Genomic DNA, 18856 nt, shown 5'->3' on the forward strand with positions numbered 1-18856 from the left:
ATTATTTGCTTAACTCAGTCATTTGTATCCCTGGAAATCTGCAAGTGATAAAACAGAAAGCAGAGTTAAACAGACAACTCATTCCGAGGCCCTGCGGTAAAATGCAACCAGCCGACGCAGACACATGGAGCGTGTTATTGGCCGCGTCACCTGCCAGGAAGAAATACAGAAATACGAAATACTTTGCATAAGAGAAAAGCATCTGTGACACAGAGTGAGCAACTCGACTGTGTTACATCAAGGGCACAAGCACCGTTATAACTGCTGCAGCGAGTTTGCGCTCTGCTTGTAGTTGTTACCTTGGCCTTCGAGTCTCCTACTAATAGTGAAAGTGACAAAGTGTTACATTTCATCCCCAAATATGTCACAGGATTGACCCATTCTCCCACTCGTAGTCCGTCAATCAGCAGTCTTCATTTTGTTGCTACAGAACAATGGAGAAGTAGGAATTTGAAGGTCCTCAAATTAAACAGACCAATCAGGGGCCTGTTTACATTTTGTTCCTGCTGCTGCCTTTATGACCTATGGGGCCACGTTAAGGAAACACAAAGTGCACAGGGAGCAGTAACCCCCAATTTATTAATTTTGCGTGTAGCCATAATCCCTAGTTTGGGACCTTTTTTTCTCGGTAGCACAGAGCAAAATGAATTAACACACATATTCAGTACCTGTTTATGAACAATTAACAAACACCTATCATGCTCTCCACAGAGGAACAATACCACTCCATTGTCACAAACAATGGTTGGCAAAAGCCAATAGGTCTAGCCTTGGCAAACTGGTGCAATGTTTTTTTAAAACTTTTCGATGTATGTCTAAGCCACAAAAATAAATAGAAAAAAAGGAAAACATTTTGACACCTAAACGTAGCTGCCATATGCTTGCAATACAAGTTTTACATTTAAAAAACCTGCACTGGTGTGGCTGTTTTAGTAGGGAGTTAAAAAAAAAAACATGTGCAAGCCTTTTAGGTGTGCCATTCATTTTATTATATACTGTGAAGGATACAAGAACAAATCATCACCAAGTTCTCAAATCGCAGACAGCAGCAATGTTACACTGTACCTTAAACACTTTATAACAGCAATTAACAAGGAGACAGAACATAAGTTGCTATCTAATTGTGCACCCAAAGTTCAGGCAAAATAGACAGCCAGTATTTAAAGTTGATATTTAAACAAAGCAAAACATGCACTTTAGAGTAGACCAATTTTTTCACTGAAGAGAAGGCAACTTTTTTTATACGGATGTGAACAATGTGTGCAGACTTTGTGCTGTCACCCCAAGTAAAGAGAGCCAGTAGGTACAGTGGACCGACTCATTTCCCTGTGATGTGTGCTGTGGGGGTGCTGAAGTAAAATGTGAACAACAAACTAAAAGACCAATGGGTGAAGCCCACTGATGTAAACCTGTGTACGCATGTGAATTATGTGTGATTTGCTTTGAAAATCAATAGCCTGAAGCTGCGTTAAAGACCAGACCTAACAATGGAAAAACAGAAAATGAGAATTCCAAGTTTCGCATAGGTTTCACAAAATATATTTTGTGTACTATTATGTTTTTGTAGGAAAGGAATGGAGGTAGTAGGAAACAGTGGAGATGTATATAATTAATGAAGACGCATCAATGCTGAGTTAAAAACATCCCTACTGGGATTTGAAACTCTCTGTGCCATATTTGTGCAGCAGTCGTGCACCAGGGAACTCCTCGCTCATCGCCACACAACAGGCCAGGCTTTTGGCGACCCAGACCGCGCACGACATTAAGGCGAGAAGGAGCAATGCTGCACCGATCAATATAAGATCCCGGCCAAAGAACTCATGACAGTTGATGGGCCAAGGTCTTCTGCAGCCAGCAAGTTCATTCCCCGTCAGCTGCCTAAGAGGTCTTAAACCAGCGGAAACTGGTGTCAAGCACCTGACGTTGGCAAGGTTGTGCGACATGTGCTGGTCCTCCAACCAGAGCTTGAGGTACAATATTTGGCAGTCACAGTTCCAAGGATTGTTGGAGACGTCCACTTCCTGTAAGTGAAGCAGGTGGTCAAACCGGCCCGCGGGGACTGTGGTCAAGCTGTTGTTCTGAAGATAAAGCTTGATGGTGTTGTGAGGCAGATCAGGCACTTCCTTCAGTCTTTGTGAGCTGCAGTCAATCTCCAGCCCCTTTCGCAGAACAGCTGTGCAAATGCAGGAGAGAGGACACCTATCAGCAGTGGCCACGCTGACCAGCAACCACATGGCAATCCCCCAGGCAACCGACAGTCCTGCCTTGAACATCTGCGTGCAAAGAAATGATTTGTTTAAAATGGCACTGCTCTTGTTTTATAGCAACTTAAATAGATAATGTGAATGACAAACACTGTGCAGACACCAATCTCACGTCAAGAGAGTACACTTCCACAAACGTTAGAAAATCTGTACTTGGCAGCTATATCTCACCCTTGCATCTCCTACAGAGAAGGCTCATGAAGCCATTAACAGGCAGATGGGTGGGTAGGTCAGTCGGTAGTTGGAGGGACTGACAGAAAGCTGGGTTGGGGCAGCAAATAATAGATAGTAGTGGGTGGATGGGTCAAGGGACAAATGGATTGACTGATGGAGAGAAGGATGGATGAGTATGATGGAAGTAGCCAGAAGAATACGTCCGAGGGTGTTTGGATGAATGGGTTGATGAGTGAGCGGGGTAATGGATGGGCTGGTTCTAGGTGATGAGTGGATGGGTGGGATGAATGGGTAATGAATTGATGGATGTATGGATGAAATGATTGATCTGTGGATAGGCTACGTTTGCATAGAACAGTCAACAGAAGTAACCCTCTATAAACAAACAAGTCTCTACTATTGCCCTGGTTTCTTTATGCAACAAGAACGACATCTTTGCAGTTCACTTCTGAATCCATCTGACAGTTTACATAGCTATGTACAAAGACCTTCCTTAAAAGAAGAGAACCAACTGACTAAGTACAGGATTTTAAGGCTAGTATTGCAACTACATATGTTTACTTTCCAACTTTCTCATTGATCTTTTTTGCACTACACAGAGGGGGGTGAATAAATATGTGCATACAGTGATATTTTAGGAATAGCCACCCACTTTTCTGTCCCGCTCTACTGTGCTAACCACTGGGAATCTTTAAAATAATGTGGCTTACTTGAGTTTGCAGTGCTAGTATTTGTATTGATGCTTTTATTGCACTTTTATTAAAATGTAAGTTTGGGTTATGAATTCAGTAAACAATTGTAATCTAACAAACAAATTCCGTTTACAGCTAAAATTGATTTACATTAAACAAACTTAAATAAATTCAAGATGAAATTTTACAACCACCTTTTCTAATTGCGTTGCCAAATAATAGTGGCTGACATTTAGAGAAGACATGTCTAATACTTTAACTGATAAACTTAGCCACAAAAGATAAATATGCATATCATGACTCTAAGTAGCAAATATTCCGGCATTCCATACAATCAATCGAGGCCAATCATAACAAGGGCATCTTCTGTAAATGGGTAACTATGGACTCCAGACACCTGCTAGATGAACTCCTAGCCAGAAATAGAGAGCAGATAATAATGTGTTTGGAAACTGAGATGGACCCCTCTTGCATGTGAAAGGCATATGCTGAGTCTGTAATACTGTAATTGAGATGCTAACATTCACAAAGATTCATAGGGAGCCCAGTAACAAGAAGTGGTTTGATGGTGCTTGCTCACAGGCACATAGAGGTTTTATTCATGCCCTTAAGAGGATACCTAGGGATGCGGAGGAAGTGAAACTATGTCGATGGAACTAGAAACAGGCAATCACTAAAAGGAAGATAGCAATAAGGTAGGGGGCCTGGGAACAGCTGTGTGAGGCTAGTACTAAGAATGATTGTTGCCCTTTCTGGAAAACAGTAAATGCCCCTTTTTTTGGAGATAGTCATAATACCATCATATTCCACCACATAAATGGGTAAAGCACTTTTCCAAGGTGTATAAGAGCCATATTAAACTAGAGAATGATTTTGATACAAAGACCGATTGCTTACGGGTGACCCGGATCTGGCACCCATTACCCTCGAGGAGGTAAGATCTGCAATTGAACGGAGGGCAAGGAATAGGGCCCCAGGCCCTGATACGGTCCCAACTAATCTTTTTATAGATAATACAGGCTTATGGGCACCTCTAATTGTCACTAAGATATAACCAGAGGGGGGAGAGAGAGAGTCAGTGGATTCAGTCTCCCTTGGCAATTCGATTAAACAAAGTGGAATCCACTCAGGGAGTGGTGGTGGTCCCTAAAGTGATGGGGAACACACAGTGTTGTTTAAATGCCCCTCACACACCAACAGGCCCCTTGGTGTCATGCTTCATCATCGGGGCCTTCGCACCCCTCTACGGGATGCGGCGTGCTACGACTCACGACTACGTAGGAGCACTAAGCAGTGAACTATGTGAGGGAGTGTGTTCTAAAGGAAAGTGTGAGTGAAGTGAGGTGAGGTGAAAAGTGAGTTACTTAAAAAATACCTGGCACGTAGGAAAAAATAATTTATTATGTCCTCGGCTGGTATTAATAAAAAGGTGCAGAGTGGGGTTGTAGGTATACGTTTTAGGGTATTACAACCACTTCAGAGTGTCAACATGTTTCGGAGCGCAGGGGCTCCTTCTTCAGGACAAGGATAAGCACGTATCCTCACCTTACTCACATGAAATGTAAAAGTGTTAAAAGAAATTACAAAATGTGTAATGTACCTAACAATGTTTTTGTATAGGTGAGTTCAGTTGCGCCCAATAGGCGTTGAAGAGAATCTGTGAAGAAAAGACACAATAAACACAATGGTCTAAAGCTCAAGAACTAAGGAAAAAATGATTCTCTTAGTACATAAGGGTGAATGGTAGAACCCAAAATGAGGTTCAAAAAACCCTGAAAAAAAACATTCAAAATATTGAGAACATTAAAAAGGACAAACACAGCAACATACAGACATACAGTCACAATGTAAAAGCTCTCCCTGGTTAGGTGGAAAAGAGGGAGAGGGTGACAGGTTAAAGGCTTACTTATTGTTCTCAGTCTGATAACCTCATGAGCCTATGCGTGGTATTGGGGGGATCCTTCCATACTGCTCAGTAAAGCAACCTAAAAGGTATTTAATAGTGGGTTTTAGTTTGTTTAAAGCACAAGCTATTTAAAGTACCAAGGTAGTACTAGTTGTTCTAACCCTACTCACGGTTACTGCATAGCTAGTCGCCTGCCTTCCCCTCAACGCCGCTCCGATGAAGTGAGCGGTTGGTGGTGGCGGTACCCTATTTATACTCTTCTGTTTGGTAATTAGTGAGGAAGATTGAATAATGGGAATCGGAAACCTGCCCAAATACGGGGTTTTTTGGGCCTCTGGATCCGGAATTGCGCGACCAACTGGGTGTGGTGCCGGTGAGAGCCGCGCATATATTAATGACCTTGATGTTTTTTAACCCTAGGGTTGGCATGTTTATTCCCAGGTCAGGAACAAGAAGTCTCTCTGCATTATAATATGTGGATGACTGTGATCTATTATCAAGAACTAGTGTAGGTCTTCAGAGGTTACTGGAGAGATTTGTTCTGTTCATGAGTGAGCTGGGACTTACAACCAATATATCACACACCATGGTCTGTGGATGCTCCTCAAATAATTTGAAACTTCATTTTGTTAATGATAATAAACATCTCTGCATCCCAACCTTCAAGTATTTGGTGGTACCTGTTGATAGCAAAGGTATCTGGGTCCAACTAACTAAGGTTAGGAAAGCCCAGTTTGAACAAACTACAGAGGCTTTTTTAAGATTTGCAGGTAAATTAGGCTCGAAATCTCTAGATGTGTTGGTTAATGTCTACAAAGCATGTTGCTGCTCTGTCAAGACCTATGGTGCAGGAATATGGAGGTGCTGTAGTACCCAGCATTTGCAGGCTAGCGAGAATGTGTTTTTTGAGAAGACTACTATCCGTTTTTACCAGTGTGCCCCCTTATAACTGTCATAAGGAGTTGTGCTTACCATATCTAGAGGACCAGATTAAGGGGCTCATTATGATGCCGGAAGGGCTGCCACCGCCAGCCGTGCGACGGAGATCCATCCGCCATCAAACGTGGATTGACCGCCTGCCAGATTAGGATGGCAGGCGGATCCACACTGCTACTGTGCTGGATGCAAAGACCGTCCGCCACTGAACCACCACAGGCATCGTCCACCATATTACGATACAGGCGTCAGCCAGCCTTATCATGGTGGTGGAACAGCCACGGAAAGGCTGGTGGGGATTTTGTTTGGGGGCCCGTTGCGGACCCCTCTTTTGTTGGGGAAAGGTGTTGTTGTACTGAGGGGTACCCTTGGTACCCCCCTGCATTTCCCTGCACTAAGTGGCAGGCACTGCGTGGTGCCTATCACGCAGTGCAGGGAAATGGAAAACATGCATTTTTACTATTGTGACGGGTTCTGCAGGCAGCAGCACCCGTTGCAATGGTAAACATGCACGATGCGACTGCCACGGTGGCGCTAGCATCGTAATTGCACGTGCGTGACCGCCACAATACAGGTGAATGGTCCCACTACCGCAACGATGGCGGTCGGACAAAACTCCAACCGCTATTTTAATCGACCCCTAAGTTAGGTGCACTTATGTTGTTGCACTCCAATTGGTTCAAACAAGAAACCCTTTTCAACCAGTATATTAACACTGATTGTCTATGGCTTGACTATGCTCATAGAACCCTGTAGTGGTGGGATGTTAACCCCTTGCGTGCGGCGGGAATTCCCCGCCTATGCTGACTCCGCCTTGCGCGGGCGGAGTCATGACGGAACGGTTCCGTCATCAGCACAGCTCACCCGTAGCTGATGACGGAACCGCTCCGTCATCAGCATGCAAGGGGTTAAAGAATAATTTATCATGTTAGGGAGGCCTGATAGTTTTTATTGCCCATGAGGCATCACTACCAAAGCCAAAATGTCTTTAAAACAGTATTCCTCACTATGTGGGGAAGGAGACGAGAATCCCAAGAGCTTAACAAGAAGAGAGTGGTTGCCCATCATAAGTTAGTAACTACAGACCGCACGGAGTCCAACTCTTTTTTTGTTTTCCTTATCATCATAAGCTCAGGTTTAGGTTCAATACAGCCCATCTTCTGGTCTCCTATCCAAGAGGCATTTATAGTGAATCAGGCCTTGAAATATGCCCCTGTGATTCCTGGACAGACAAATCAAATTTACACTTTTTTCTGTAAACTGTATGCTGTGCCAACGAAATTTTTTTTAATTTCATTACTCAGGTTTCAAAACATTAGACAGTGCAGACTAGCTTTATTTTATTTACAATTGTTGTAAACGGAATGTCTGCACAATGATAGACACATTTATATCGGCTGCAGTAAGACTGGGGAATATGGAGAGGAAGTAATGTTTTAATGATGATTTATCTATCTAATTTGTCCTTAATCCGTCTGATGAGTCTCTGTGGATGGAATAGGAGACTGGGCTGCTTTTGCCTAATTTTTATATTGTAATTGACGTTTATGAATTCAATCCTCATAGCTGAGTGTTTGTTTGTTTCTGGAGATTAATCTATTCATTGAATAAGTCACTCCATATTTGATGTTATTTTATGTACTTGCTTTTAAATTCTAGTTACTATGACATAATGATTGTATATTTATGATTATTTATACTGTGTACTACATTATGATTTTACAAGCCGAATAAATATTGAAATGAATAGTAGCAAATATGTACATAGTGATAAACCCAAACACCTGGCAAGATTTAGGTCCTGGAAGAATGAGTCAGAAACCATGGAGTACTTTACTTTCGGATAGTAAGAGGGTCGATAACTTTTCTAATCATATGTACAAAAGAGTCATGATTGGTGGAATGTCACTGGAAGGACCCTCTCCATACACGGCTCCATGTTTGGATACCTTCTCTGCTACTTCAGGATATCAGTTTAGCTAAGGGCCAAAAGTTTGGTCTTCACATACTTTCTAAGCACTCTCATAGTTTTCCATCATCAACATAAACTTTATTCAATAATGCATGTCATAAAAGCATTGCACATAAATACGCTAATATCACTGTAAAAATAATGAGTTAAAAATTAAAAATTAGTAAATAGTTAAAATCAATACGTCAAGGTACATTATAGCGTGACAAAAGCTTAAAATAGAAAACATGTGCAAAAAATGTTGTCAGTTGATGGTAAAAACATTACATACCTTAAAAAGACCCCACCACAATGTTAAAAGCGAATTTCACTTCTACAGGTGACATAGTACTACATTCAATTATTTACAGACAGTGATTTGGTTCTTATGGCCCACCTCCCTCTTAAAAACTTTCCTGTTGGAACTGCATACCATAGGGATGGGTCAGTACAAAGAATTCTCATGGCGACACTAGATGAGCTGGTGCCCATATTATTACATGTCTGCGCCAGGCATGCTTTGTGGGGAGCGACATACGCAGGGCAGACAAACAGCACATGAGAATAGGTTTCTTCCAAATCAGTACAGGTGGGGCATTTATTGAACACCAAGTGAAAGGACACCACACAAGTGTTATGAAAATAAATAGTGTATTTATTTAGATCACAACAGCCCTGTACTCTTTATGAGGACAGGGTACTAAGCACACAACAAAACTCTTACGAAAATACTATAAGTTGCACAATTTACACAAATGCCCGAGGGGCACGAAAAACCATATACTCTAAAAGTGGAATGCGAAATTACTAGCAGGTAAGTACTAATCTCATAGGGTTTGGAATCGCTAGGACTGGACTACTGAACCTTCAGATTACTAGCAGGAGGCCTACGGGACTCGGGTGCAGAGTGTGCACTCTCACGCGGGATGCGGGACAAAGTCTATGGATACTAGTAAATGCAAAGTTAGTGTTCTCGGGCGAACCCGACTAGGTAGGTCAAAAACGAAAGTGGATCTAGGCACTTAGAGAGTTGTTCTACGCTGGAGCACCGGGGTACTCGGTTTACCTAGCCCAAGGGCTGCGGCTGCATAGGGTTCAAGTGTCGTCGGAAACCTTCGTTGACGAACCAGGAGCCTGAAAGAAGAAGTTGCTGGCAGGCGACCAGTGAAGAAGTTCGAAGTGATCCAAGCCTGGATCGGAGATGGAAGACACCTGTAAGCAGAGGGGACCAAGTTCTGAATCACTAGCCAGTGATTAGCTGGGCACCAGGATGGCACCGGACGAAGTCACCTCGACCAGGTGAGTGGGCGACGCTGGGCTCTGCAGTCTCACGGACCAGGAGGCGTTGTCGGTGACCAGGATGGAGGTGCGAGCTGTCCCACGATGGTATCTGCTGTCGACATCGCTGGACCCAGGATTGGGGCAACAAGTCTTGGCAAATGCAAGCCCATGCGGTGGACTTAAAATGGCGTCTGGAGTGGACCAGGAGGGCCCGGGGTGCTCCTCTTTTGGAGGGGAGCAAGGGCCAGTCTGGAGCAACCAGACCAGCAGTGTTGATGTCGTCGTTCGTCATCGGGAAGGCCACAAGCCAGCGGGCTAGTAGCTAGACAACGCGGTGAGCAGCAAAAAGCAGAAGGGCCCCACGCAGATCTCGTGGAGGCTGGGGGGCTGAACTTCGGTGCTGGAGCTGCTCAGGGTTGGGGCTTCTCGGACCCCAAAGCACTCACTCGAGGATCCCTCGGCGGTCGTGCTGGGCAAGCGTTGTGCAGTCTTGAAGATGGCCGGTCCCTCGAGGTCTCGTCGCACCCACGGATCTCAGCTGAGCTGACGATGTGGGTAGAGGTCAGAGGTGCAAGGGAAGCTGGTTCTCGTTGTGCTGGTCAGTCGGATTCCGGAGGAAGGACGTGCAGCAAACCGCAGTGTTCTTGGATGGTGCCTGCGGATGCAGGGTGACTACTCCTTAGTCACAAGGGAGAAATCTTGAGAAGAAGTCGAGAGTTCCTTTCGGAGAAAGTAGTTTCAGGATTCAAAGATGATCTAATTTGGAAGGGGGCCCGCTCCTATCTTTATACTAAGGAAAGGGGCTGGCACGCGACTAGGTCCTGCCCAAGGGTGGGACCAGGAAGGGGGGTGGTTACACCCCTCTCCCATGCCGGACTTTCCCCAGGCCAGAGGCTGGTGTGCCCCTGGAACTGGTTCTAGCCGGCCTATGCATAGTGAGCATCGGGGTGCCACTTGCAGTCACCTTCCTCTAAAGCCCTGCCTACCCAGGATACACAAAACCCTGTCTGGGATGGTGCTAGCACCGCCCCTGACAGGAAACCCTTTGTCCAAGCTCCCCTCGCTGGAAGGACTCCCAGCTGCAGGGGGTCAGACTTGTGTCTGTGGTGGAAGTATCCATTTTGTGATGCTAAGGCTCGAGTTAACTTTAACCGGGGTTCACAGTTACATACATGTCGTGTCCCTCTAGAAGGGTGGAATTCTAACCCCGTCGCCAGAATTGGCGAGGGGTTAGTATTCCAATTCGTATGACACCTTACTTGACATGTTTTGATAAAGCGACACCAGAGATAGCATATAACCGCGAGGATTATAATGCACTTAAGAGTATATGGTATGCGTTATCATGGAACAGCTATTAGGACTTGGTTCCGCAAGCTGCAAACGGGCTCAGCTCATGCCAGAGCACCATCTCACATGATTCCAAGCACTCTGCCTTCAGGATTGTCAAGGCCTGCCATAGGAGTGACTGATAGGAATCCGTGTGTCCATTTTAGGGTTAGATATAGTTATACTATATCTAAAGCAAAGGGTGATTACACCACCTTGCCCCAGCTGTCGTGCAGCCAGTTGTGTCAGATTTAGATAGCCAGCCAGGGGTGGCATAATACATGCTGCAGCCCCTGGTAGGCCCTGGGTACACCTATGCCCTGAGTTACAGGGTCTGATAAGGTGGCCCAGTACCAATTGGATATGTACCTAAGGTAAAGGGAATACATTTTACAGAGAGAGCAGTAGGCCTGGGGCCCTGAATAGCAGGGTCCCAGGTCAACTAAGTCGGAAAACCAGCAAAACACCAGGCAAAAAGTTGGGGGCAACCATAGTCAGGTATCCACCTTCCTACAGCGAGGTTTTGAATTCTTTATTCAAGATACCAGCTTATTGCCGGTGCTATAATGCCATTGGGTCAATGTGTGGCCTCCAACTCATTCCTTTCTGTAAGGTGATACCAAGGTAAATAAAAGCATTTACCTGCTCAAGGGTAACCTATCCATTACCATGCTACCCTTGAACGACTTATGCTGGTTGAAGGTCATTACCGTTGTTTTTTCAGGATTACTTTTTAATCCTCATATGGAGCAAAAATCTTCAAAACATTGCAGTGCACATTGTAATCCACTCCGAGTTTTAGAAATTATGAGTGTGTCATCTGCAAACATTATCATCAGAATTGTTTTCCCTGCTAAAACTGGAGCGTCTGTGGGGATAGAAGATACAAAATTGGCAGCTCCATTGATAAAAAGTGAAAATAATGTGGGTGCCAAGACACAGCCTTGATGTACTCCCTTCTCTACAGGGAAGGGGTCAGTCTTACCTACCTGTGCCCCCTATCGGATTTGGACAAAGTTTTCTTCTTGGAGTCGAGCAATTAAGGAGAGTAGGTCGGTAGGCACCCCGAGCTCCTGAAGTACCCCCCAAAGTTTGTTGCGTGAGACCTGGTCGAAGGCTGACTTAAGGTCAACAAAAGCAGCGTACATACTTCCCTTGCGAAGGACTACCATTCCCCAATATATTAATAAGAATCTGAAAACCTGGTCTATGGTTCTTATAAGGGCCCAGAATCCTGCCTGGAGTGAGCTTAAGATATTATTATCATCTATCCAATCTTGGACTTTTGCTAGAACAAGTCGAGCCACTACTTTTTGGATTAAATCTGTGAGGCTTAATGGCCTATAATTTCCTGGTAGGAACTTGTCGCCTTTTTTATATATCAGGATGATCTCTGCTTCCCGTCAAGTATCTGGGATGGTGCGCCATGGGAAATAGCATTCACCGACAACATTATGTACCGACACCATTTAACCTTGTCCTGCAAAAAGATGTCTGCAGGGACACTGTCGATACCTGGTGCTGTCCCACCGGTGATTGTGCTAAGAGCAGCACTTACCTCCGCTAGATCAAAAACGTTATTGGTTAGATAAAAGTGAGTCAAAAAAGGCTCAAGTTCATCAGTATCATTAGTAGCGTATTGTTCTGCGAAGTGTTTAACCCATGTATCAGGGTCGACGTGGTTTTGAGGGGATGGTGCTACTTCCCCTGTGCCCCATTTTCCCAGATTCCAAAAACGTTGCATGATATTCCCACTACAAGCGTCTTTTAAATCCTGCAACCTTTTCTCGTCCCAGGATTTTTTTGCGCTCTTCATCACCTTCTTATAAAGCTTCCTAGCGTGTTGGAGTCTAGTCAAAACTCCTGATCTAATAGCCTCCCCCAAGGCTCCACTGGCTTGTTTGCAATCTTTATTGTACCAGTGATGCTGCGGCTGGGTACAGTTCCTCTTGGGACTATAAGGTCTTTCGAGGAATGAGCGCATTCTTGCAAATATAGTATTATGCAACAATGTTATCTCTTTGGGTGCCTGGAGATTAGAAAAGGAGGTCTCCATCTCTATTAAGGTGTATTCAACATCGGTGGAGATAGCTGTTAATATTTCCGGGCGTTCTATGATCATCAGCCACTTTAAGTGCTGCATGTCATTGGTCGGTTGCGTATCAACTGTAATCAATAAATTATAGATTTGCATTTTCCCTAGAAGTTCCCTAAATGCAAACGTGGAGCATAATGGATTGTGATCACTCTCCACTCTGTCCTTATCCTCTAGGGTGTGCCATAATTTTAAACTAATTAAAAGGTAGTCAATGCGGCTTGAGTGGTGGCTGTTATTGAACGTGTTAGCCCCGTGACTGTCAGAAGTCATTCTTCCATTGACCGACCTTAGGCAGTGTTCCAGAGTTAAAGCCTTCAGCTGTACGGCTGCTTCTGTCCATCTTTTAATTGGGGGCATTTTCAGATGAGGGATGGCCCACTGCTCATCTTCCTCCTCCATCAGATCATATTAAGCACTGTCAAGGGGCTCAAAAGTTGTATTTAAATCCTCCATTATAACAACAGAGCACGCCCACGAAAGATTGTCTAGGAGCTCGCCTAATTGAAGGTAAGTTTCTGACCTTCACCCTTCGCTGAGTCCTCTCGCATTTACATTGTAAAAATCAATTTTGTCATACGGGCCACACATCAGCCGGATTGGAAGACTATCATTGCTCACTGTTGGTAATAACTGTATCTTAAGACCAATGTCCTGTTTGACCCAAATTGTGAGACCCCTCCGAGGGACGACCCTTGCTGCCTTGGGTAGCTGATATGTAATAATTTAAATACCCCGGGTGATGAATTGGTTCTACTGACCAGGCTATCAACATTTTCAAAAAAGATATTCCATTCGGGGGACGCTCCCTTCGACCTCAGCCCAGCAATATTCCAAGATAAAAGCGCTAATCTGCGAGATGTTAGATATAAATCTGGAGTTGGCCCGACCCTAGAAACTGTAGTCCCTGATGTACAATCTATTTCGTTCAGTGAGCTAGTAGGGCGGCTCATCTCCGGGTAAGGATTTGGACCTCGGTGTAGTGTAGGGAGCTCACTAATAAATACTGGGTTAATGGCCTGGGTCCTAACAGCGGGAGGTGAGGGAAACCTTCAATCTGCCTCTCGTAGTGGGTTGCCATGTACCATCCCCATGTTGGCTTACCCATCTGGAGTGTCTTGTGTCTACAAAATCAACGTAACCACTCTGGGTTATGTTTTCTCTACTAGGCCTTCCTAGATTTTGTCTTATGGGGACCCCTGATTGGTGACTCGCACAATCAATCCTCCCTTGGGTGTTAACTGGGCTAATGACTTGAGATCCCAGCTGTTTCTTAACGCATTGAACATCTATATGTACCTTACTTAGGGAGTCTGAAAGACTGCCGACAATTGCTCTGAGTGCTCTAATTTCCAGCACTATGCCCATTATTTGGAGTGGAAACAGTCTTTGAGTGGGTGCATCATTAATTGGGTTGTGTTTATTATTTGGTAAGCTGTCGTAGAGACTACTTAAAGTCGGGGCTAAGCTTCCTACTGCTGTGCCATCCTTGTTTGGGTGTATGTTTGCCTGTATGCTCTCTATTTCTGCTGCGATATCCACGCTGGTGGGCTAGTCCTGTGTCTCTACGTAATCTGAGAGAGGGTACAAATTGTTACTGCAAGAGAAGGCTGACAGGTCTACTGCGATCTCTGGTGCACTGCCACCACCACGAGCAGGTCTACTGAGATGCAAGTTAGCTTGATCAAGTACCTGACTCCTCTTGCAACCTTTTTTAACATAGCTGGTATACGGCCAGTATGTGTAGGGGTTGTGGGAAGCTGTGCATAAGTAGGTTTAGGCGAAGTGTTTTGGGGGATGGGGTCGAGGAGGAGGCCCTCACATTCAGAAAACAGGCTATCGATGCAATCAAGCAACCCCTCCGGCAACTAGGCTTAATGTCTGAATTTACTTCTTTGCCTTCTTAGAACGAGCTTCCTTGGGGTCTCCCTCCGCAGTTTTACGCTTACCCATCACGTCTCCCGGCCACTGTCCACAAAAGAAGAGCAGACAGTACAACACGATCCGCAAGTGGCCTAAGGAGGAAAGCTAAATCCTGCTACCATAAGGGCACTATCTAAGTACAGTACCTTTATTGCTGTGAATGAGTGTCAAGGCAGGAAATGCTCGGGGTAAGTTGTCAGGGGGGTGGCCCAGCCTACACCGGGCTCTGACAGGAGCGGTTGGGCCTGCCATTGGCCCGGGATTTGCCCGTGTGCGTCCCGCACCACGGGAGTTGTAGTGCAGCTTTGTGCGCCTCTGTGCATGGAAGATGATGCTGCCGGCACACTAGTGAGTGAAGGAGCCTGAGGGTTTTGGTCCATGCCCCAGCTCTGCAGTTAGGCGTCCCATCATAGTTTTCAGTTTGGATAACTTGAGGCAAATGGTGTGTATGTCCTTCGCCAAGAAGCCAACACTTTTGTCAATTATGGAGGCAGCATCGGTACTCAAATCACGGGGTTCAGCAGTGAGCGACTTATCCCTACATCGTTAGGATTAAAAACACAACTTTTCCTGGCTACAAATACTCTTCCTCTTTTTCACTAAGCAGTATGTAAAACGATTGCATCCTTGAAAAAAACATACATACCCACACTGGAATGATGTATGAGGCGGAGCATATTACATTCTCTCTGGCAGTTCCCAGGGAGCTCTGTTCGGAGTCATGACTAGTTCTTTCCAGTTTTGCCAGGAATAGGTCTTTAGTAACAGTATGTCGTACAGTAATTACCAACATATAGTATGCCCTGATGAAGGCTGATAACCAAGGGACCTTTGTTATACGTAGAAACATGTTGAAACATTCATCAAAAAATAACCCTATTCTTTTATCTTGAGGATGTAGGGAATGAACAAGAGAAGAATTACCCACCCTGACCCAATCTTCAACAGATATCTAGTGTTTTGTACCTTACATCCCTCAAACTTGAAGTGTCTAAGAGTGATACAGTCTCTACAATAGTAGACAACAACATTCATGTGCATGGGGGAATTAATAAATGTAGGAGGAATTCAGGAGGAATTAGATAAAAGACCATCTAGGAGATTCGTATTTATCCTTTATGATTAACTATCAGGTTTCACCACATTTAAAATAAATAGACCTGAGAAAAACGGGCTGACTTTCCACTATTTCCTTCACAAAGCATTACAGTTGAGTATTACCTGAATACGTAATACATTTTCTTCTCAATTCGTGAGATTCTCTGCTTGTGTGACCACGTACCTAACACTGTGTCGCAACCTTTAACAGAAAGTAAAGGTTCACACAGGGTCCTCGAATTGACCGAATTGAATTCATATTAAAGGTTCTTTTCCATTGAACGTGTTTATTTGTTGTTTTGCAATAAAAAATTAAGGCCCAGATCTTCTGGTCTGTAGTAGTCCTGAAGCACTTTTTAACAAGAGGTGTCTTCTGGCAGTTTAAGATTATAACTTTAACCTCTTCTCTTCTTCCCCTGAAATAGAAGGTTTATGACTTTTAAGTAGCAGATCATATAAGTTGACAAAGACTAGATGTTCCAGTTTATACTACACGTACTGTTTGCATTCCACCCTGGCAGTGTCAGTATTGATTTTACTCTAGATTTTTCGGAAAATATTTAATTGAAAAATATTTTGCATTTGCTTACAAGGATTCAATAATCTGTGCCAGCTCTTCCATGCCCCTGACACCTCAGGTTTTCTCAAATGGTTCTCGCCCCTCTCTTTGGTGACACCTCTAAATTGACTGCTTCTGCTTCATTACTTGTTACCCAATTGAGAGTTGCATGGTAATAGATCGATGCTTAATATGCCCCTGGAATTACCTTCAACTTGTCATTGTACCCCTACATTACTGTGCAAGTTTGTGTTTTTTGTCTGGAATGAGGAATAACGTTGGGAGTGCAGAATTACCACACATACTTTCATAGATTTCACCTCATAACTGGGCCATTTACTAGTGCCACCTTCCACCTGCTTTGGCAGAAAGAACTCTGCCCAGGTTTTTCAGCACTTAGTAATTCCAGGTGTGGTAAAACCGACCAATTTGTAATTCCATTTTAGCCAAAATCTCCTGTTCACAGCAAGAGCGGATTTGCCACCCAGTTTGTGATCATATCCTTAGAAGCAAATGCCAATGCTTCCAAATTGCTGCTATGTTTTAAACTGAGTCCTTTAAATTGGTATCTGGTTTTTTGGGGGGTACAGCAACACTAGATCTTCAAACCCTTGACTTGGTATTATTAATGCACTGGAAGTTTTGAAAATGTACCCATGCTTGATGTCAGATTAGTGCGAGGTTTCCTCTTTGCATCAGTACACCCAGTGTAGCTCAATCATGGATCTTGTTGCTGCCGTGGGTCAGCACAGAGGCCTATGAAGGCCACCCAAGGCAAACCACTCCATTCGTGTAGTGGTAACTGGAACTGGAAGAAGCCAAAAGAAAGAGTCCCTCTCAGCCCACTCATAAGTAACTCACTCGTTTGCCGATGGACTCACTCACTGCCTGGGGGTTGGTTACCTGATTACCAAAAGTGTGAACATACTTTCTAAAATTTACAAAATCATGCAGTAGAATATAATGGTGTCTTCCTGTATGCCAACCTGCATTGTGCTAAAAAGGCTCTTCAATTGGCGCCTGTGCTTAAAGAAACAATGGTTCCTGTGACCCAATATTATTTTTGATAATGGTATTTTGCGTAATAGCAATACGACGGGTTATTGTGTTTTCAGGAGGCAAAGAACTACCAATACCAACGATTGAATATATCACATTCGATTTTATAATATAGAAAAAAAGAAAAAACAGAGAAAACAGCATATATGACGTCAAGAATAAACAAACATTTAGACAATTGTGCGTTGTGTCCCACAGAAAACAGGAACCTCAATTAACAGTGCTAAATAGTGACAATATTTCTAACAAGGCTTCTACAGATCATTAAAATTCGACCATTCAATATGTACAAAATATGCAGCGGCTCTATACAATGATATGCGCTTAAGCGAACCATTAGCAAGCGCATATCATTGTATAGAGCCGCTGCATATTTTGTACATATTGAATGGTCGAATTTTAATGATCTGTAGAAGCCTTGTTAGAAATATTGTCACTATTTAGCACTGTTAATTGAGGTTCCTGTTTTCTGTGGGACACAAGGCACAATTGTCTAAATGTTTGTTTATTCTTGACACCATATATGCTGTTTTCTCTGTTTTTTTTCTTCTATAATATAAAATCGAATTTGATATATTGAATCGTTGGTATTGGTAGGTCTTCGCCTCCTGACAACACAATAACCCTTCGTATTGCTATTACGCAAAATACCATTATCAAAAATAATAATATTAGGTCACAGGAACCATTGTTTCTTTAAGCGCTGTAACTGCCCTGGTTCCTCAGTGAGAAGGGCCTCCCCTGTTTCTGTCCTCGACTTAAATTGGCGCCTAGCAGCAAGTAGAGAGTTGAGAAGAGAGGTGTTGGCATGTTGTGCAATTAAGAGACCGGTCCTTGCAGAACAGCATAACAGGCTGAGGAAATCCTACCAGAGCACCATTCCAGACTGAAATGCAGCCAGTCCCATGGGCATAAGGCAACATTGTAGAGCCCCCCGGGGCCCCTGCAGAATGCTATGAGAGAAACCTGAATATCCCATATCTCTGAGATATTCATAGGCCTCGGGCTTATTAAGAGGCCCTCTGAAGGATAAAGGTCGCTTTTCGGTGCAAGGGCTAATGGGACCTGAGTTATGACCCTGGTCAGATCCCACCTGTCTGCCTTGGCTCAAACGAATCAGTGGCCACGCGCAGTGGCCTCCTTGGACAGAGTCACTGATTAGGCGCTGAGCCAGGAAACCCCCACCATGTGGCCCACTCCCCTGCTTACCTTTACTCTGTTGAGCCCCTTCAGTTGATGTTGCAACGTGTCGGAGTTCGGTAGAGGGGGCCTGCAAGCTGCAACAATTGATCTGCTTTTCAAAAGAGCCCGGAAGTGAATGGCTTTATATATAAAAGCTCGCCTGTCGACGGAAACTGCTTCGGAAGTGACTGATAATGTAGCTCCTTCTGCAGAAGCCGATTACTCGTCACTAGAAGTGCTCTCTACTCCTGTGCTACTCAGATACTCGTATTTATATATAGCGCTTCTTACCGTACTTCTGCCGTTTCTGAGCGTTATGAATAGCACATATTACTATTGCCCACTTTAATTTACAGTCGTCGAAGGAGGGAAGGCTCAGTTGCTGGGATTCAGTCACGTGACCTGCA

The 18856-nt window shown here is 44.1% G+C and overlaps 1 protein-coding gene across 1 annotated transcript; it reads right to left on the bottom strand.

The window, feature by feature from the left end:
* Nucleotides 1-1367: 1367 nt before the first annotated feature.
* Nucleotides 1368-18556, bottom strand: LOC147692777 (platelet glycoprotein IX-like). Its single transcript, XM_086936830.1, has 2 exons — nucleotides 18477-18556; nucleotides 1368-2273 (listed from the first exon to the last, which is right to left on the bottom strand). The coding sequence occupies exon 2, from the start codon at nucleotides 2271-2273 to the stop codon at nucleotides 1647-1649; it is 627 nt and encodes a 208-aa protein (XP_086792956.1). The 5' UTR covers nucleotides 18477-18556; the 3' UTR covers nucleotides 1368-1646.
* Between the last annotated feature and the right edge of the window lie 300 nt (nucleotides 18557-18856).

Source organism: Lissotriton vulgaris, chromosome 9 (assembly GCF_964263255.1).
Source record: "Lissotriton vulgaris chromosome 9, aLisVul1.2, whole genome shotgun sequence".
In the NCBI taxonomy this organism is placed as follows: Eukaryota; Metazoa; Chordata; class Amphibia; order Caudata; family Salamandridae; genus Lissotriton; species Lissotriton vulgaris.

Bases quoted from the DNA above. Each gene is read 5' to 3' on its own strand.
- LOC147692777 (XM_086936830.1), bottom strand. From the start codon at position 2,273: ATGTTCAAGGCAGGACTGTCGGTTGCCTGGGGGATTGCCATGTGGTTG.